The sequence below is a fragment of the Parasteatoda tepidariorum genome, chromosome 5, assembly GCF_043381705.1.
Source record: "Parasteatoda tepidariorum isolate YZ-2023 chromosome 5, CAS_Ptep_4.0, whole genome shotgun sequence".
Classification (NCBI taxonomy): domain Eukaryota; kingdom Metazoa; phylum Arthropoda; class Arachnida; order Araneae; family Theridiidae; genus Parasteatoda; species Parasteatoda tepidariorum.
In genome coordinates, this window is record NC_092208.1 from 90,440,920 (window position 1) to 90,463,240 (window position 22,321).

The 22,321-nt window shown below is 34.0% G+C and overlaps 1 protein-coding gene across 1 annotated transcript in view; it reads left to right on the plus strand.

Annotated features, from left to right (window-relative positions):
* The window catches only part of LOC107452393 (uncharacterized), a 74,321-nt gene that overhangs the window by 47,640 nt on the left and 4,360 nt on the right, over positions 1 to 22,321 (plus strand). Inside the window, exons 7-13 of the mRNA XM_071180770.1 lie at positions 357 to 695; positions 6,176 to 6,516; positions 7,350 to 7,553; positions 8,452 to 9,908; positions 16,975 to 17,173; positions 20,594 to 20,778; positions 21,967 to 22,088. Of these exons, the coding sequence (XP_071036871.1) occupies positions 357 to 695; positions 6,176 to 6,516; positions 7,350 to 7,553; positions 8,452 to 9,908; positions 16,975 to 17,173; positions 20,594 to 20,778; positions 21,967 to 22,088 (2,847 nt within the window). The remainder of the gene's footprint in view (positions 1 to 356; positions 696 to 6,175; positions 6,517 to 7,349; positions 7,554 to 8,451; positions 9,909 to 16,974; positions 17,174 to 20,593; positions 20,779 to 21,966; positions 22,089 to 22,321) is intronic.

The following is a 22,321-nucleotide window of genomic DNA, read 5'->3' on the forward strand; positions in this document are numbered from 1 at the left end:
CACTAATTAATTAGCGTAGTTGAAATCACATATTTTGAATCCTTAAGATTGCCACTTAGTTTTACGAAAATCTAAGAATTAAAACAAAAGTTATTTAAAGTTACGTATTTTTTTATTTTGCACACTTCATTTATAGAATGAGGTGTGATTTTGTTAGAATTACCANGAAAATGAAAAAAAAAAAAAAAAAAAAAATCTGAAGATATAAGCTTTTGACAATACTGCCGCATCGAACTTTCATCTTGTATTTTATAACACACCTTGCTATGAATTATTTTTATAACATACGCGATTCCTTAACAGGTTTAAAGTACAGAAAATATTCCTTCTAATTTGTTGTTTTTTTCTCTCTTCAGTATTCGAAGACATTCTTCAGCTTCTTCAGGACTCTGAAGATGCTGACCTCATGAAAAGAATCTTCATGATTCATATTGAAATGCCGACGGAGACGAATCAAAATCCATTCCAGAATTCTCAACGTCTTCAACGTCTCATTTTAAAACTGGAGGAGAAATTGCCCGATCAAAACTGTTGCCATTTCGTGAAAGGAATTGAGTGGCAGGAACTGTGGAACGGTGAGAATGAATCGAAAGAATCCGGAGCTTATTCCAATCTTCTTGCAAAAATCAAAGAAATAATTTTGTCTGCAAATAAAGATAGCGGAACTAGATACTTCTCCAAAATAGCAGGAAAAGGTAAAAAAAAAGTCATGAAAGAAATGTGAGAAAAATGTTTTGATTAACATTTTACTGAATTTTAGAAGAAAAAAAAAACACTTTTGTCCTTCAGAAACAGAAGAAAAAAATTATTTTTTGTAGAAAACTCCTTTTTTCAAAGCTCTTTCGCCAATGAAACATAAAAAAGCCACAGTTTAAATACCTCGTCTAGGATTTTAAACTATAAATAACATTTTAAAGTAAATAATTATTTGGACTTCAAAACCGACAAATCATCTAAAAATTTTTAAAATTTCCAATTTTTTTAAAAGTCGCCAATTTGTCGAGATTTTTCCAGTTTGACAAAATCAATGAATAATTCTCAATTTTTATTCGTACTTAGATTCGTTGAAGTTACCCTCTAAATATTAAAAATTTAGATCAAAATCGCTTTTTATTTTTACGAAACCGTGGCTTTTTATCAGATTAATGTTTTGCGCCATTTTCAGAATTAACGAAGAGGGTGGTAGCTAAAATTAGAATGAAATTGACTTAACAGCCATAAATAAATGTTAAAGCTCATCAGTTTAGAAAATTGCATCGTATTCGCAAAAAGTTGTTTTTTCCTGTGACGACAATTCGAAAAAAAATGCCTGTCTTTTAGTCTGAATCTTTGCTTCAAATTTAACGCACTCAAATAGTTGCTTTCTTTCGTTTCTTTAGTGTCAGGCAAATTCTATCTTACCTACATTAGTAATTTGAAATTAAATGTTAAAGACTCGTACTTAGAGCTGCACAATGGGCTATTTTAAAACAGTCCTTGATCATCCAACCCAATTTAGGTATTTACGTCTACCAATGTTCATCTCCGTAGCTTTGTCATTTTGAACTAAATTCAGAAGACAAGGGGATTAAGACTTGGATCAAGTACTGGGAGAAATTTGCCTTCGTGGAGGTTTTTTGGTGGAACGAAACAGCATTTGCGTTATATGCGGAGAAAAACTAAGGAACCCTCCTACGGTATGCCTGATGGCAAGGAGACTTTAATCCATGATCCGTTTACCACTGAGGATATTTTGTGTTAGCACTGTGTCGGTGCGAGCTGGATGCGGAATTCGTATCGACCAGCCATCTCTGAGATTCGAACATGGTTCACCTCATTGGGAAGTCAGCGCTCTATCCTTTGAGCCACCGTGGCTCACAGTGAGCTATTGGTGATTGTATGAGAATCATCCATTAGGATGATCCGAAGACATGCCATCGCAATTTTGATTCTCTGCAGAGGAGATGACTCTTGCGCTTTAGTATCCTGACGACCTGCGTGCGAAGTCGAGCAATTTACGGTAGAGCAGTTTACCGATACCCCGCACCCTCGGTCCCTACGCAGACTGCTCAAGAGAAAAGTGAGTGTACGTAAATCTAGAGTAAACTATGAAGTTTAAAAAAAAATTTTCAAAATGCAAACAAATTATGCCATGACTTTTTCCTTCTTGCTTAATTCTGAGTAAATAAAAAAAATTTTTAAGCTTCCGAAACTTCATGCTTTTCTCTGAGTTTACCTGAAAGCTTTTTTTTTCCTTTGGTATTTTAAATTACTAAAGTACGTGAAACAGATTTTACATGAATTATTGGTGATAAAACATCTTCTTAAGACTTGACAACATGCTTACGGCACATTCTTTCATATTGAAAGCTGAATATTTTACATACAGGTGTTGATTTTCTTAACCCTATGTATAAACTTAGGAAGGAGAACTCAACAAAAGGATTGAGAATTGTATTGCAACCCATAACCAGAAATGACCTTCGCTAGGGGGACACCTCCTTATGTGTTGGTCTATCCATGCTCATTTGAACTTTTCAAATATTTACATAAATAATCTTTGTTTTATGTTCATGATTTCCAATAATTACTATCGAATATTTCATTAAAAAAGACCCAGAATTACCTGTTTTAAAGTAATTTAATGTTTTGAATACTTATTATTGTTATTTTTGTGTTTAAATTCAGATGTAATTCATAAGAGTTTTCCCGTCATTTCTAACAGTTCTATAGCCTAAAACAAATTTAAGAAAAATTAATATCAGTAAGGTAAGCCATGTTTTGAGTGTTATCTCTTATTCGGCTATATACATATTTTATTTAATAACCGTCGTCGAACTGCCGACCCAATTTTTTGGGTTTACGACTACTAACGTTCAACTCCGTACCCTTGTCATTTTGAACCCAATCCAGCAGACAAGGAAACTCCTGGATTAGTGACCCTAGACGTATTGATTTGTTATGCAAACATGGAGGACTTTGTGAGTCAACAGATTTAACATGCATCAGTCACCACCCGCCGGTGGGGATCAAACCAACGACCTGTTGGACATGGGCCCAGTGTCCTACCAGAAAGGCTATCCCGCAGTGGCGTAGCGAGCTTAACTCGCGCCCGGGGCACAATACCTTTTTAGCGCCCCCGCTTCGAAAACCATATAATATTATATGTAAAATATTAATTAATAAATAAAACGCAAATTAATAAATAAAGTAAAATAAATAAAGTCATAGACTCAAGTTAGGTTTTAAATTTGAGACAAAAAATTTAGTTGAGAGAACAAGACTAGATTTTGAAATGTATATGATCATCTAGAATTAGTTCAAAAGATACCTATTATTTATTTTTCATATTTATAAAGAAATATTTTAAAAACACGCAGTTTTAAAACAATAAAAAAGTAAATATTTATTATCTCTAAGGAGATACATATATTTAATAATCATATGATTATAATACATTAATAAAACTAATTACTATGTCTAAATTTTCCGTGCTTTTGATGAAGCAAATGTATCAATAATATCATCAAAATTGATCATTTAAAATTTTTCTCTTTCCACACTTAAAAATGCTAGGTCACTTAGGCGATCTGTCAAAATTAATTTTAATTTGCTGAATGAACGTTCGCAGCTAGCAATTGATACTGAGATAGTCAGGAGTATTTGAAATGCCGCTCTCAGATTTGGAAAAACATCTTCTCCATTCGAGATTGATTATAAAAGTAAGAAATTCTAATGGAGTTTTAGGTTTAATTTCTTTTCTACTGCGGAGTAACATTTTGCTGTCACATATTTTGATAAAAAGTTCTATTACATTGAAATCTGTATTATAAAATTCACCCAGATTTTTAAAATTTTTTTTCAAGGTCGTTATCAACATTATCCTTGTTTAATAAATTTTCAACGTCTAGTAGAAATCCAAATTTGAAATTAAGGTCACTTAATCGTGTACACATTTCTTGTTGGAGACGATCAAGAGTGCTTTTCATAACGCGAGAAATTTCACTTTCTGCGGAAAGACCACCATAGCCAATTCTCCAGGCACGTATTGTTGTATCCATATCCCATTTTTCACAAAGAGACTCTGCTTTTTCTATTGCCTCTTTACAGAGCTTGTCTCAAATTTCGGCTAGTTCAGTCGCTAATGATTCAAGATCATGGAACACTTCTCTAAAATTCATTCTAGGATCTTGTAATCTGAGCTGCACACGATCAATCCTTCTTAAGATTTCATACCAGAAATGAACTAAAGTTATAAAACTAAAGGTTAGTATATTTTGCAACAGAATTGTAGCTTCACTTCTGTTGTCACTTGTAGTGGTAGTGTGCTCTGCTAATTTTTCTATTAGTTCTTTTATATTCTCTAGCCCATAGATGATAACGATAACCGCTTGTATTCTGGCGCTCCATCGCGTTTCAGATGTGTGACCTGCCATCACGGCAGCATTATCGTAACATTGTGATCTGCAGTTTGTTAATGAAATTTCATCGTAATTTAATTTCTCTAAAATTGTATTTTCAATCGAGGCTTCATCTTTAGCATGTATTTCAATAAAACACAGAAAAGATTCTTTGATGGAAACTTTTTTATTGATAAAATCAGCATCTACGTACATACCTAACGACTTGGGACATTTGTTCTCGAGAGATATCAGTAGTTGAATCAAACAAAAGTCCATAATATTTATTTCTTTTGATATCGTTTATTAGTTCATTTCGAACTGTAGATGCCAGAAGATGAATGAATACATTTTGAATCTGTGGTGACAAATATGAGAACAACAAATTTTTCTGTTAACAAATTTTTTCATACTCTATTCACTTAATAATAGAATCGTCGAGCAGATGTAGTAAGTAATCTTATTTGATTTATTACTTACCAAAAATGCCTTGAACTTGAAAGGTAGTAACATAGTGAAATATACAATATAATTTATGCTGACATTAAACTTATAAATAGCATTTAATATTTAATAACATTTCATTTTTTTACTAAACAGAGTGCGATGACAAGGACGCAAAATTGAAAAATACACGTCCAAAATAACTTAAAAGTTACTATTTCGGGTATTTCACTAATTTGTTGCGGGTTTCCACAGCCTGTCGCAAATGTCACTGATATGTACAGTCGGGGAAAAAAGTATCCGGAAAGTAACAAACAAATAATCTTTTTTTAAAAAAACAGATAATTCTCAGGCACACAACAAATACGGCGTTGTTTGTGTCCTTTCCTAGAAACGACAAAACGCTGTATTTGTTGTGTGTCTGAGAAGTATCTATATTAAAATATAAACGATCCTTTAGTTGTTATTTTCCGGACACTTTTTTTCCGTGACTGTACATTAGAGTGTTATTGTTATCGTTTTAAAATAACCGTAAGCTACATTGCGTTTATACAAATAAAAATAAAAAGTGTTCTGAAAGAAAGAATGTTTGTACTTTGTGCACTGCAAATATTTATTATAACATATTATGAGATAATTTATGTAACCACACAGCGTAGATGCCATAAGGAAGTGCTGACAGACACAGGTCTGCCAGTAGAAAAGACGTGCCATTTCTATTATGAATATATTATTAAAATTTGATTTAGACTATTAAAGTGACATTATGAATTAAATATTAAATATTATGAATAATATTTATGAATTAACATTTATTATATTACACTGGCACTAAATTTAAAATATATTTTTCAGAAATCAATAATAATAAAAAAAAATCATTAAGCAATTTTTTGTTTTGCGGACTGTTTGGCGCCCCTTTGTGAGTAGCGCCCGGGGCATGATGCCCCCCCTTGCCCACCCCTCGCTACGCCACTGCTATCCCGGTCCTTATTCGGCTATATTGTGTAAAATAGTATAGTTTGTTATTCTTTGGGTAGCATCATAGCAAGCTAGTAGAGTTCTTTGAATTCGTTTGTTGCTTGTTTCGCTGAAAGTTAGATTGAAAGAACATGTTATATTGTAAACACTACAAGTACAATAATTTTGGAAGCTCGCTTTTTCAAAATGAAGGGTCAAAATCAATCAGAAGTCGTAACCGAAAGTCTTAAGACGAAATTTAACCACTAGCGCCATCTAGGCTTAAATTTGCACGGTCAACCATTCATAAAGATATATTCTTTTTCTCCTTAACGAATTTGTTTGTATACTAAAGTTTTAAAAAAAAGAAATGACCAGTTTTGACTTTACAGGTATAGACCAACAACTTTTTGATGAACTGATTCAGCAGGAAAACGAAATGCGTTCACACCTGAAGAGCTTCCAAGATCGCCCCGATCTACTGTCTTCTGTCATGAATTATGTCGCAGGACCTCAGAACCACGCTCTGGTCGTGCATGGTCGCCAAGGAAGGGGTAAGAGTGCCCTCTTGGCGGTCGCCGCAGTTCTGAGTGGCGCAGTATTTCCAAATATGCCCATCATACTGAGATCGGTTGGCGTGTCAACTGAATCCTTTACGCAAGAACGAGTCTTAAGAAGTGTCTGCCAACAAATAGCTGCTTTATACGGAAAACACCCATCTTTAGCATCCAGAGTAAGTAAAGAGATTTTACATTTACGCAAGTACGTCGCAGCGCAGTTACTCTCAGTCTCCTACAGAGCATACGCAGAGCTTACGTACTGAAAGCTACGTCCAAAATCACTCCATTGTGACACGTAGAGTTTATACTTGCTATAGCCTGTTTTAAACAGTATACTGTTCAATCATCACGAGAAGACCCCAGATTGCAGAGGAGAAATGGGCTTATCTGATTTTTTTTTTTAGAAAGCAAATATATTTCAAAATTTTTTTTATAGTAAAGTTGTATGTAGAACGCGTGTATAAAAAATTTTCCGTAATTACTACCCTTAATATATGTATTTTTAGAGACGTAATGAAAAATGAAGAGTATAAAACATGTATAGCGAGTCACAAAATTATTATTTGAGAGGAGAAAAATCAAAAATACGTAAATTGAACTGCCTTCCCAATTTTTGGTTTTGCGACTACTTATATTTAACTCCGTAGCCTTGTAATTTTGAGCCCAATCCAGAAGGCAAGGGAACTCCTGGATCATGTATTGGGGGAAATTGTGCCTTCGCGGAGAACTTTGTGATGAAACTAACCCTCATTTGCTTTACATGGAGAGGAAAACCACGAAAACCTCACACGGTCAGCCTGATGGCAAGGGATCTCTAACCCGTGATCTGTCTACCACTGAGGATATTTTACGTCTGCATTGTGAGCAATGCGATCTGGCTGTGAAATTGGTATCGACTAGCCATCGCTGGATTCGAACCCGGTTCACTTCAATAGAAGGCGACTCCAGTGCGCGTTCTTGTGGAATGCTAAATCTCTCTATTAAATGTATAACTGTTGTGTTTCAGAGTATTGCGGAACACAATTCCTTCTTTGCCAATCTCCTGAAGCGAGCCTGTTCCGAGAGACCTCTTCTCATCATACTGGACGGACTGGATCAGGTGGAAGAGTACAGCGGTCGTTCACTCAAATGGTTCCCAACAATTCTACCTCAGCACGTCAAGTTGATACTTGCATTACGTGACGGCAGTAATGAGCTGCAAGAAATACAGGTGAGCCATGTACCTATTTGAAATGACCCCCTCAAAAAAGTTCATATTGGAAGTGCTATTTAAGTGACAGGACAAAAATGCTATCAAAATTTGACGATTCGTCAGTAAGATAAGTAGATTTGCACTTCAAGAAGAAGATCTCCCATACTCACACTTGTAACTAGAAGGGGTGGGATGTGATTCCATTCAAAAATTATGAAAATAAAGAGAAGAAGTCCCTCAAAGGGATAAAAAAAAATTACTCTCTTCTCATCAAGAATATTATGTAAAGATATATATTCAACAGTTGAGACTGGGAGGCTCAAAAGCTCCCCAGTTCAATCGCCTTTAATTCAGAATTGAAAGTAAAATGAATTGTTCCCAACGGACCGCTAGGAGCATGGGAAGAGATCCATGGTTGGCAACTTATCGAACGAATTAATGAGTATTGCATTAGCATTGAAATAGAAGTTAGCCGTTACATTGATTGTTAAGAAAACAATAAAATATTTTATTTTCGCTTTTCATAAAATGTAATAAAAATTAAATATTTGGTTTTATTTAATTGAAATTCGGTTAAAAATGATTAAAAAAAATTAGCTTAAAAATTAAAGAAATTTTAAAAGCTAAGAAATATGTAATGTTTATTGTGGCATCAAATATATTGTGATGCCACAATAAACATTATATATGTTTTGTGTACCTGGCAACTTCGATGCCTAATTAGTCTGTTTATCAAATATATTTATAATTTTAATTTTCACGAAAATACTATTTTTATAAGACTAGCATCTTTCTTCCACTATGATTTGAGGTAAAGAAAATTTAATCAAACTAGAAAATAACTTAAATATCTACATTCTAATAAAAACGTAGGGTATTTACTTTATAGGGCCTTATATATATTTTTTTCTTACAGGAGCGACTCGCAGATGATGTATCAGCGTTTTTAGAAATTCCCGATTTGGATGCCGATGACACTCTGTCGATAATTGAACATCACATGTTGAGCAGAGGACGCCGTTTAACGGACGCACAGATAAGTTTCACTCGCATATGTGTGACTGACAATTCATATCCAAGATACGCCCATGTATTTGCTCACGTGGCATGTTCGTGGCAAACCCTCTCGATTCCGGAACACTTCTGGGCCAGGCACTCTTTGTATGACGTCATTGCTGATTACATTAGCCATTTCAGCGGTACCCTGGGAATAAAATCTCTAGAGCTGTTAATGTTAAACTTAGCAACTTTTAAACATGGTGTGATGAAATCAGAAGTGTTCGATATGTTGGAAACTGAAATAAGTTCTGCTTTTGAACAATGCCTGGCGTTCATATACTTAAAGCACCATCTTACCCCTCTTTTAAGAACTTTCAACAGAAAGGGACACGCCTTCACCCATTTTAGGTGCCAAATTTTCCGGAAACTCTTTAGAACTTATTTAGGAAAAGACCGTTTACATGCATGCTTACAAAGAACTCTAGACTACGTTCAGGGGAATAAAGAAATGGCTTCAGATGATGCAAGACCGGCTACAGAAATCAAAACAAATTACAAACATCAAAGATGGCGGGAGTTGGAGGAATCAACTCATTTAAAAATCAAGTTGAATATATCTGTTCGAAATGACTTCTTTAACTGTAAGTGGTTACTCGAGCGTGTAACATATGGTGATCCTTATTTGCTCTTAGAAGAAATCAAACTCTACAAACGGAAAAATCCGGATGACAGAGAAATAGATGTTCTAAGAAAATTCTTGCAGTTATCTTCGTATTCCCTGATGCTTGATTACAGACAACTGTGTACCCAAATAACTGGTCGTTCGCAAGGTTTCTTTTTAGAGAGAGAAAGGCATATTAAATTTCCTACCGTTAAACTGTGGGTGAAAAGTGTGTCAAACTCGACGCCCTATTTCCAAGTGAGAGGGCCTTGTTTTCGTACCCTTGCAGATTTGCAAAAGGTATTCCCTCCGTCTTCCAAAGACAGTGATTGTTTGGATTATGTCACGTGGTTAAACAGTGAGGAAGTGTACTTAGTGACCTATTCAAGTTCAAAAACTGAGCTAGAAGCTTGGAACGCATCGCTGATGAAGAAAATGGCGTCCGTCAAAGAGGTGGAGTGCATAGATGGGATACTGACCCTGGGAAGGAATGCAGAAATAGTTGTGCTGAAACACAGCCGAATAGAAATTGTGGACCTCGCAAGAGGAATCGTGAAAACCCAAATGAAGGAACTCATTGATGTTTCTCAAGGCGTGAAAGTTGTGGATGGCGGGAAAAGTATTTTAGCTCTATCTGAAGGACACGAGGAAATACTGAGGTTCGACACAAACTCCGGCCATGTCGGAAGTCGAATATTTTCTGGAGAGCACAGGTACATCACTGATATTTATTTACATTTAATAAAAAGTGCATTCCAGATCTAACACCTCAAAAGAGCGCCAGTGTATTCATTTTAGGTCAAAGATGCGTAACCGCAATAAATGCTTTTATTAACATTGTGATTATTTTTATACTATTGTCAAGGGTTTTGAAGATATCTATAAAATAATAGTAATTGAACTGATGTAAACCCTTCCTATTGAGAAAATTTTAAATTACACTTTTATAACTTGAAACTGCTATTGAAAAAACTCGACTTTTTTTGAAAATCTCTATTTATTCCATTTGAAATTAATCATATGTTTGGGGATATTTCCGTATCGTGATTCGTCATACCAACTACAATCGCCAAGGTGGCAAATATATTTTGAATTTGCTATTTTTTTTTTTTTTAAAAAAGACATAAAAAAATATGTAGATGCTTTCCATGCTTGGCCTAAAATGGGTTAATATGTTTTGAAGTTTGATCAACTTCTTTGAACGAAATTTTGTATTAAAACGTACAACTTTAAAGACATCTGAAGTCGAATTTCATAACTGTTTTCAACTTTGACAACAAAGTTTTTTTAAATTTATTTATTTTAAACCCCCAAACCTTGTATAGTTCGTTCATCAGGAGTTGGCACTTGGTTCCGCCTTCATCACGTGGTACCCGACGATACTATCTCGTTATTTTTGGGATAGAGATGTGAACAATCCTGAACAAGGCTGCTATTTGGCATTCGTCTGAATAAAACATTTGTTTCGCAATCTTTACGTGCATTTCTTTAACTTTTAATATTTCATAAATTTGATTCTTAAGTATTTAATATTTGTTAAATGCCGATATATATATATTAAGTTATTTTTAGAAGTATCTAGTAATATTTAGGATCTTACAGCAACATCATCAATATAGTACTAATAATTCTTTTTATGTGATAGTAAACACCTCCTATGTGATAACTTCTCTCTAGTTTAATTGCAAATTTACTATTCCAGTAAATTTTGCTGCAAATCAGTTTAAGGAAAAAAGAATTGAAAATTGAAAAATAAAAATGTACAATTCTCATTTATTTTCTAGGAATAACAGTAAATGACTAGCACAATACTTAACAATTTTGACAAGCGAATCGTTAACTCTTTTTTAATTCTGTAATTTCACGCTTGAAAGTAAAAAATTTAATCGTTTTCGTTATTTTACAAAAAAAATTTTAATTATTTTTTCATTCAATAAAATTCTTATAAAAATAGAGTTTTACAAGAATACACGGTAATGAAACTTGATTAAAATAACTAGTAGAGCGCCGATTATCCGAACCCTTATTATCCGAACTTCCAATTATCCGAACTATGTCTGAATTCATTTTTTTTTTTTAAAGTTTAGAATACTTTTTAACCTATCGACAATTTTTCTAAATTAAGAAGAATAAGTAATATCCCCTACATCTGAAGACTATATTTAATTTACAACCTTTTTAGCAGTTTTCTTGTAGTAGCCGTACATGCATGTATTGTCATACAGTTAAACCTACATAACCCTTTAGCCCTTTACAACTGAAAATTATCTTCCAAGAATGCGAGCTTCATTTTGATAGTCTACAATGGTTGGAATGCAGAAGGAGTTTATGAATAGATAAGTGAAGTTCTATAATTGGGGAGTGGGTAGTTGTCACTCATGGTTAATTATTAGTGTTCACAGTGCTTGGAATCTTAAATATTGGAATAAAATTCTTAACAGAAAAACAAACGAAACTGAAGTTTCTGAACCAGTAGATCTTTCGGATGAAAATGATGAAATTGTTGCTGAAATTTTGAATGAAAATCGGAACTGCACGCAATTCATTAGCAATGAATTGGCTAGAACGTCAAAAATGATGTTGATCCAGTTCAGTTGATTTATTTAAAAAGAATAAGGGATACATGACTGCTAAAAAAAACGCATCTTCTTTGAAACGAAATCTTTGCTGAATTTCTTTCACAATGGAAAATAAAATAAATGTGGTAAAATAAATGTGGTAAAATCAGCAATTGACAAAAAAATTATAAAAAACTGAAATATGTATGATAAAAATGATTCAAAATGAAAAAAAATTTAAAAAGAAATTAATTTAAAATATTTAAAAATTGAAAAAAAAAACAACTTTTAAACACGCTAAAGCTACTTTAGATAGTACTGCCAGTCATAAGCCTACAAAAGGTGCGAAGGGAAGTTAGTGCATAAATAATAATCATTGACACTAGATTTTAAACAACTTTCCAATTATCCGAACTTTTCATTATCCGAACCATGTTCCGTCCCGAGCAGTTCGGATAATCGGCGCTCTACTGTATTTGCATTTAACTGTACCCATCATGAACTTCATTCATTCGTCCCTAGTACCCTATTTAATAACTATATTTTCACAAAAAAAATTACTGTACTTAAATTAAAATTAAAATTTGCCTAAAATTATTAAATTTTAAGAAAATAGTAAAGCACAAAAACAAAAGCAATTAAAAAAACTCCTGCAAAGATATTTTTAATAGTATTAGATTTAACAAATTATAAAGGCTTCTTAAAAACAAAAATATAAATCATCATTAACATTACGTACTACTTACAAAAATTATTACTAAGATTTTCTTCAGTAAAATAAATATGATATATTAAAAGAAAGATATATTTTTCCTAATAATGAAGAAATCTGGTTTAAATTATTTCATTAATAAAAATATTATTTAATAAAAATTTCATTTTTTTTCAATGCATGGATTGTAAAAAATTAAATATCAATTAGAAACTTATTTGAATTGCTTAATTATGTTATAGCTTATTTATATTTAAAAAATGGAGAGAAAAAACACTCAGTACATACTTTGCATATTTTGCTCAGCACATACTTTGCTTTGCTTAAAAATGAGCGTTGTTGTTACTCATCCTCCTGGTGTAAGAAAGCCTACACCAGATCCAAAAGACCCCATCGTCAAATGAACGTTGCAAGAATGTATGATTTATCTACGAGGTACAAGGTGAAGTTAAATTTCATCGTCAAAACTATCACTACTAGAATTTCTCTCAGTGCCAGAATCAGAATCGATGGAAAAAGAATATTTTCCACTACTTCTTCGACAATTCCGTCAATTTAACAATAATTTTTTTCAATGTTTTCAATATGTGTGCAATGCATTTTCCATCTCTCAATCCCAATATCTTGCATGGCTTCTGAAGCAAGATTTTAAAGACGTTGTAAGCTCATATGAGCGGTCACATTTCTTTCTCTAACTAACGTTATATATCAAACTAATTCTATGGGATTTAAGTCACAATGTTAAGGGGGGAGTCTCAAAACATCATGCCTTGTTCTTATAAAAGTTCTTTAATGCAAAAAATTTTCCCGCTGGTGCATTTGCTGTAATTATTTTTTTTTTTAAATCAACTTTTTGCATTTTTTAATTGTGTATAATTTGCTTTTTCTCTAACCAGACTCACATTTTACCTTTTGTTGAACTTTTTGTTGGTACAAGATTCAGCACTTTTGTCTGGTAAAAGCTGCATTATCCATAACGATGATCGAATTCGGAGGAATACTTGGTAACAGCTTCTCCATTTTTCGAAAGTTTCAAAGTTCATCTGTCCCTGGCAATCTCCAGAAGCAGTTCCCGCTTTAAATATCAAGCCGGCATTCGGGATGAAACCAGATTTGAAGCCAGCATGTTCCACAATCAGGCGATATCCTGCGCTATCTTTGATAGTAACAGCAGCTTTTTCATCTGTCCAACATTTTTTGAAAGAAAGATTGCTGTCCAGCCATGTTTCATCTAAATAAATGATGTTCCTTTTTTCTTCTCGAAATTTTCTTATTTCTCTGAGAAATTCCATCTTACAATGCGTGATCGTTCCATTGATATATGCCTGTGGTCTTCGGAACGTTTATACTGAAAACCTGCACTATGGAGATATTTCCACAGAGTTCCTCTTTTCTATGGAAAATGTATACTTTTTTCTCCTTAGAAAGCAATCGGGATAAAGATGGAATTTTTTTTTTAACATAAAATTCATTCACTGTGTTTCGAAGAACACAGAGATCAAAATTGTCTAAAATTTGCGTTTCTACAACCAGGACGCAGCTAACGATGTTTTCCCGGTGAAGATAACTGGAGATATCTTCTTTTTTAGTTGGCTTAATTGTTCGAAACGAAGCGTCAGTAGCTGTAGCAGCACGTTTCTGATTTTGTAAAATCGGAATTGAAAACGTTCCCGCTCTGGCTACATCTTCTCAAAATTTGGTTGCATTTTTTATGATGTTTCTCTCTTTTGAGAGAATATTTTGTCTTTTCTGAGACATTTTGCTGGAAAAGCAGCCGTTTTTAAATTCAAAATATATTTAATTACCTAGAGTAAGGAAAGGTAAAATTAACAGATGACAAAGCGAAGTAAATGACTGAAAAAGAATTCACTGTTTGTGTTTGGCGCGCATCAAGGGTTGCCTTAATTTCAAGCGTGGAGATGTTTCTTCTCTCGCACTGAAATGAATTTTGTATCCGAGGATATGGAGCCAAGTGCCAACTCCTGATGAACGAACTGTACCTATAACAAATTTTTCACTTTCAGAGGTTGCGAAGGTGAATCATTTACCTCACTTTCCAAATTTATCACACACTTTTTTTTCTCTTAGAAGAGAACTAAACAAAAGCAGGAAAATACTTAAAGTTATGTCCAAGATATCAGGAAATACCTGGAATCAAAATGAGAAAGAGTTAAAGACTTACTAAAGGGTTACATAATTCACTTAATATTTTCTTTCACGTATCTTCAATGTGTTCTTACTATTTTTGTAATAGCACAAGCTCATTAATAAGAATCGTCTATACATACCTATATTTTTCTTATGTGGCGCCATAAACTCGCGTATTTCTCTATCGATTGGCAACACTGTAGTTACTATTCATTTTGTTAGTTTGTCTTAGGTAATAATTTAAGTACTATAAGAAATACAAACATTCACAATACAATATAAACAAACTTATTTACAAACATTCATTTTGTTAGGTTGTCTTAAGTAATAATTTAAGTAGATCTGAATAGTTAGTTATACGTTAAGATTTTATTACGGCGAAATATATAAAGAGGTTTTGCTTCGATGCTAGAGCATATATAAAGATGACGCATTTTTTAATCACTGCGCGTCTAAATGGCAACACTCTGGCCCTATCGTTTGTAGCGCCACGTACGGTAAAAAGATTAACTATCGGTTAGATTGATTCAATGATAAGTTTATCGATTTCTTTTATTATTTCTAATTGAATTTATAAAGCTCTTTACAACCGTTTGGTCATTTGTTTTATTTAGTTCGATGAAATGCAAAGATATTAAATTCGTTAAGAAAGTCGTTTATTAATGAAAACAAAAATGCATTTTGCAAAGTAAATTACGATTTATTTTAAATATTTTAATTTCTTCTTATTTTTTTTCTTATTAAATTTATTTCAATACTGAATGAAATACATATTAAAAGTTACATATATTATTATTATTGTTTTTAAGCTAAAAAATTAATTGTGTAAAGCATTTATATATTTTGTTTTCTCTGTTTCGAACTGAAATAAACAACAGTAAATAAAATGAAAGATATGAAATTGATTAGAAATTTTTTTTCTTCTATATAAATGCACAATATGAAAAAAGTTTGAAACACTGACAATAAATTAAAGCAATCTAATCTTAATTCACAATCGCAACGTTTGAATACGCCATATGAAGAGAACACCTGTTCCATGTCTTTGACCCTTCTCAGTTGTATAAGAATATATTACAAGATTTTCCTCTTTATTAATATTTTTCGTATTTAATTGTTTTAATATTTCTGTTGCCTATTATGCTGAAGTACCCCAAACGGTGGTTTGTGTCATTTAACGGCTGACGGACAAATTTTTACTCATTACTAAAATTCAATTCTTGAAGAACATTGATAGTATTGCAGACATCTCTTGATATTAGTTAAAATTGAAATTAATATACTTCTACTTGGGCAAAGCCTCAGGCAGGCAACAGTTAGACGGTGAAAAAACTTGGTTAATATATTGCTTAAAACTAATTAAAAGTGCCCGGATTGTAGGAGGGGTTGAAGAATGAAATATTTCCTTAAAAATAGTATATTTAAATATAGTTGTGCTGTGCTGGGCTACCATTAACGTTTCTATGTTGTACAAGATACGAGGGCTGTTTTTTTTTATTTTAAAGTAAGGGCCGCTTTATCGTGCGTCGCAACGAGTGGTTGCGTCGTATCTTAACATGCCTTGGGAACAACTGTGCTCAGTTACAGCTGTGTAGGTAACCTGTACTGTCAGCTCTGAGTCTTTAAAATGTTCAAGTTAAAGAAATGCGTATGAGATACGGTCAGTAATGCGTTTTTAGTTGGCAGAAAAACCAACCTGCTGCATACTTCATGACTCTCTCCTCCGCCCAGTCCCGAGCTTTATTGGACTCTTTAGGCTGGGAAGTTTTCGACCACCCTCAATGCACCCCAGACCTTGCGCTAAGTGATTTTCCTCCTTTCCTACGTTTCAAACATCACTTTGGTTGCAACCAGTACAGAGATGACAAAGAAGTGAAAACACGTGACCTCTTGGTTATCGGAGCAATCGGCAAGTTACTATGAAGAGAATATTCTAAATCTAGTTGTAATGTATGATAGGTGTTTAAAAAAACTTGGCAACTGTTTTGAAAAAAAGAGAAACGTATGTAGAATCAAAAGATAAATTTGTTTCATGAAAATTTCCTTCAGTTTGGTTCTTATTTTCAAACGGCCCTGACTTAAGAAACAATCCATCGTCATTTTGAAAGGTGGCCAAAGATGGTCGCTTAATGTTGGTAGAATGTTAGTTATTTTCTATATCCTTAATTCACACAATTTTATGTTTATCTAAAAAGGGATTTGCATCACGTGTAGAATTAGGTATCTTACATCGCGTTAAAATAACATAACATGAATCAAAATATGAATGAAAGGTTGATGACAGTAGACACTCATTTCAGTTTGCATTTATAAGTGCGATCTTATGGTCCTATAGGTACATGAGTCCTTCTCTGTACACAGGCAATTGCACTGCCTACTTGTCAGTGACAACGGTGAGGTGTGTGTTTGTGGCGACACTTTTCAGAAGCCCTATCCTCTTCTCATTTGGAGTGTCCAGACGGGAGTTCTCCTACGACAAATCTCTCTTCCGCACCACGAGTTCCTGACGAGAAACAGCAAGATCAACTACGATGGAAGACTGCTCTTCGCTCTTTCAAAGGTCAGTCTCTAATTTATTTAGAAATAAAGCCTTTCTTCTGTACACACAGAAAATGATAAGTTTTAATGTCAAAAAGGTCTTTGGCACCCTCGTGACACCAGACAGGAGTCATTGTGACAGAAAGTGAAAAACTATGAAAATTTTATGTGCAATTTATATACCATACATGTTTCATATTTAACATAATTTTTTGAATTAAGATTTATAATTAAATTACCTACCAAAGAAGAATATCGCACTTTTATAGTAACGAATTTAAGAAAAATCTAATAAACTTAATAAAAGTTCTTGCAACAATCGCAATATTGCATTTTAAAATTGTTTGAATATGAATCTCAATATTGGATTTTAATATAGAATGAATATGAATCGCAATATTGAACTTTAAAATTTAGAGAATATGAATCGTGATATTGGATTTTAAAATCGCGATATTGGTTTTTAAAAACGAATGAATAGGAATCGCGATGCATGATGTTTAGAATGCGTGAATACGAATCGCAATGCTTAGCTTTTTTAGATCCAGCATAAATACGTAAATCGATGCTTGATATTACAAACTCAGGAATACATATCGCAATATTGGATTTTAAAAACGAGTTAATATGAATTGTGACTTTGGGTTTTTAACTCGCGTGAATACGAATCGCGAAATTGATTTTAAAAAAGTGTGAACACAAATCTCTATATTGAACTTTTAAATCTCGTGAATACGAATCGCGATGTACTACGTAAATACGAATCGTAACGTGTAACTTTTAAAATAGGTAAATACGGAGATTAATGTTTGATATTTAAAATTACACGAATGAAAATCGCGATAACAACGGATTCTAGCGCAATTCCAAATACACTCATGTCCATAAATTAAGGATAATTCAGAATCACAGGGAAATCAAACTCTAAAATTGAAATTTCACCTGTAGAATTGTCACACACATCTTGAAGAAGAATATGCAAAATACAGGAAACCACTAGATGACGCTGGTAGTACGTCACAATGGCGAGAGTGTAAGAGAGGGGTATATAAGGAATGGTGGCAAGGAAGTAAAATTGTTCACAAGCGCTTTAAAAGCCTTTCCGTGCTAACCTTGCCTAACCGCATAGTTATGGCACAAAGGAAGCATTTGGATGATTTTTTACGTGGCAGAATCATCGGACGACTGGAATGTGGACGTACCCAGCTGGAAGTATCCGAGGAACTTGGAATCACCCAGAGTGTCATCTCCAGGCTTTGGCAACGATTCCAAGATGGTGGTAATGTGAGTAGACGTTACAGCACAGGTCGCCACCGAGTTACAATGGCGAATGAAGACCTGTATTTGGCAGTTACTGCCAAAAGGAACAGACGGAGCACAGCATCAGACCTGTCTCGTCAGCTGTCTTCAGCTACTAGTACGACAGTTTCAAGGCAGACCGTGTACAGACGCTTAGGGCACATTCGTTTATATGCTCGTAGGCCTGTCAGATGTGTTCCACTTACCGCAACTCACTGTCGCCTGCGATTAGCCTGGAGTAGAGAGCATGCATTGTGGACACCGCATCAGTGGTCTTGTGTGATGTTTTCCGACGAGTTCAGGTTTAGTTTGCAGTCTGATTCTAGCCGGACTTTCATATGGAGAGCGCCAGGTACCCGTTACCACCAAGACAACACCATTGAACGATCTCGTTACGGTGGTACAGGATGGCTCGTTTGGGGAGGAATTATTCTTGGTTCCAGAACTGACCTGCATGTTCAGAGTGTAACGATGACAGGCCACATCTATAGGGATGTCATTCTGGAACAACATGTACGTTTGTTTCGGGGGGGCATGGGTGCTGAATTTCTGTTTATGGACGACAACGCCCGTCCTCACCGTGCAAGCTTTGTAGACGAATGCCTTCAATCGGAGGATATCACCCGTATGGATTGGCCAGCATACTCACCGGACTTGAATCCAATAGAGCATGTGTGGGATATGCTTGACCGACGAATTGCAGCCCGTCAACCCCCTCCCACCTGTCTACCGGACTTTCGGAGGGTATTGCTTGATGAGTGGTGTAATATTCCCCAAGATCAGATTGATAATTTGATACTCAGCATGCCTAGGCGTTGTACGGCCTTTGCATCGTCCGGGAGACATACTCCATATTAACCATGTTATACTGTTTTTTGCAAATAGGTTCTTTTTTGAAATTTGCTCCAGGGAGTAAATATCGCAATTTTTATTAATTATGTCAAACATATAGCATCTTTTTTGCTCTTTACCTTTTGTTTAATACATAGACTTTACAAATAAGTCAAATCTGTTTGGCTTTTGTCTCTTTCTGTGCCTGAACTTCCTTATCCTTAATGTATGGACATGAGTGTATTCCAAATGGGGAAAATCAGCGAAATCGCCAAAATCAAGTGTAAACGTTTCGTTAACAACTTTAATTTTTACCCATTATAGACATTCATTATTAATAATGTATTAAAAATTTTTAGAACAAAAACTATTTTTTATTGTAATTTATTAAATAAAGATAACAAAATTCAATTTCTCTTTTATGTTTTAATAGAGTGTGAAACAAAAAAGTTTCTCCTTAAAAATTATAATTCTATTTTTTTCCTCAAATCTGAATTCATTGTGGCTCTCGGCAACTATGAATGCAGAAAATGTTTTTACAACCTTCTTTGTTTCATAAGGGGTACAGTCGCTAAGAATTTGTCATTTATAATTTGCGATTTGAATCATATCTGGGCCTTATTTTTTGATACAAAACTGAAATCAAACATTGCAATTACTATATTCTTGGTGATTGATTTTAAAGAAAAAATAAATACTGAATGCTTCTATTTTCTTTTTTTTTTTTTGTTGATCCGATGTAAATTTGACTGCTTCGAAACTTTTAGTACAACATATAAAACTGATATATGTATAAATATTTATATGTGTACCACTAAGTTTGCTTTTTGTTATGTACAACAATGCGCCAAAAAAGGATCACCCTGAATAACTTTTGACATAATGATCGGATCTTCACGTCCATGACTCATTTTTAATGGTTAGAGGGAGTGAACTAATTAATATGTGCAGACTATATTATAAAATGAGAAATCAGACACAAAAACGTACATTCTCTGAATAACATAAATGTTATAGGTCTTAATATCATAAAAATTGAATTTTTTTTTTTAAATTTTCATTTAATGACCCTCATTTTACAGTTGAATTAGAAAGGTCTCCCACGTAGCTGAAAACATTGCTTCATAGTTTTCGTAGTTAGCAGCGCCGTCTATTGATGAACTCTAAAACTTATTTTAAAATTTAGGGTAAATTCTATCTTGCTTCCTATGCACAATACAGCTAATTGAGCAGTTCTTTAACATTATTATTTTCAATTGATTTTTCGGTCATATTTATCATATGAAGTAATACAAATACATATTCTTTCCAGGATTTATTGACGCCGAGTACGAGTTTTCTGTCGACCTATGATACAACTACGGGATGCATTATGTGGGATGTGAAACCGGACAGCAATATCACAGCCATAGGATTGTGTCAAGAGAGTGAAAGAGTCATTGTGACGACAGAGAGAGGTGACATTTACGGATGGGACATGTTTACTGGAGAAGAAGGGTAATTGTTACTTTTCTTGATGTAGCAGGGTGTTCCGTAATCACCACCTTTCATGCAGAGTTATAAAATCGTTGTGAAAAATACTCTACTCATTGGAGTTTCAAATTAATACGTAAGGAGTTCTTATACACATAAAAAAAAATTAGGATATTTTTTATTACTTAAAAAGAATAATGCTACTTATTGGTTTTCAACTGGTAATAAGATGTATTTTAAGTTAGAACGTGAGATAAAATTTGAGTTTTGCTTTTAGCGATAATGAACTTAAGGGATGCTGAAAGTTTAAATGCTCTCAAATAATCCAATTTGTTTTGATGTTATTCATCCCACTTTCGTCATTCAAGACATTTTCATTTCTTTTTATTTTTGTTTTACAACAGTGTTTGAACAGCAAACTCAATTCTGGGTCTATGACTACCAATGTTCAACTCCGTATCCTCGTCATTTTGAACCCGATTCAGAAGACAAGGAAACTCCTGGATCAAGTATTGGGAGAAATTGGCCGTCGTGGAGGACTTTTTGATGGAACTAACCCACTTTGCGTTACATGGAGAGGAAGAACACGAGAACCTCCCACGGTTAGTCTGACGGCAAGAGAACTAACCCAAGATCCGTGTTTACCAGTGAGGATATTTTATGTCAGCACTTTGGTCGGTTCAAGCCGGATGTGGAATTCGTATCGACCAGCCATCGCAGGGATTCGAACCCGGTTCACCTCATTGAAAGGTGAACACTCTGTCCATCACGGATCCATCTCCCTGAGCCATCGTGGCTCTTTTATCGCATTTGAATTTTTTTTTTAAATATTAGTTGACGACCACTAATGTACACACTTTTTTCCCCACAAGAATTCTAAAAAATATGCTATCCACAGCGACTCACTCAAAGAAGTTAACATGAAGGATATTCAGCCACGTTTATGCAAAAAGGCCAATAACAATTTCAACAATCGAGTTAGCACGCGCCAGTAAAATCATAGACTCCATTTGCTACATAAATAACCCTACACTGCTAGCTATGCCTTATGAATCAATAAAAAATCACAATTTTTAATCAAAAATCTGTGTTTTCAATCAAAACTACTTCTTTCTTGAAATTTGGTACACTCAGTGTTATTGCTTGCTTTAAATGTATTCAGGTTTGTTTTTTTAAAAATTAATATTTTGTATTTTATTATATTTTTTAAAGGTTTTCGATTTTTGATCCTTCCTGCTATGTGAGTAGGATTGAAACGGCAGTGAATAAAACATTTCTAACTTGGGATTCAATGTCTCAGGACAGGAGTCTCAAATTGTGGGACACAACGACTGGTAAGAGTCTCATTATTTTATATGCCCCCATTTTCGTTTTCGTTCTCCCTCTCTCTCTCTCTCTTTATATATATATACATACCCTCCAACTTATGAGGATTTTGAAAATAATTCTTTCTAGTGGTAGCGAACCAAAGTAGAAATTTTTAAAGCAAATGGATCTCTCATAAAACTTTTATCAGAACTTAAGAATCTAGCCATATGGCCTGCACTTTTATAAGTAATAGTGGACA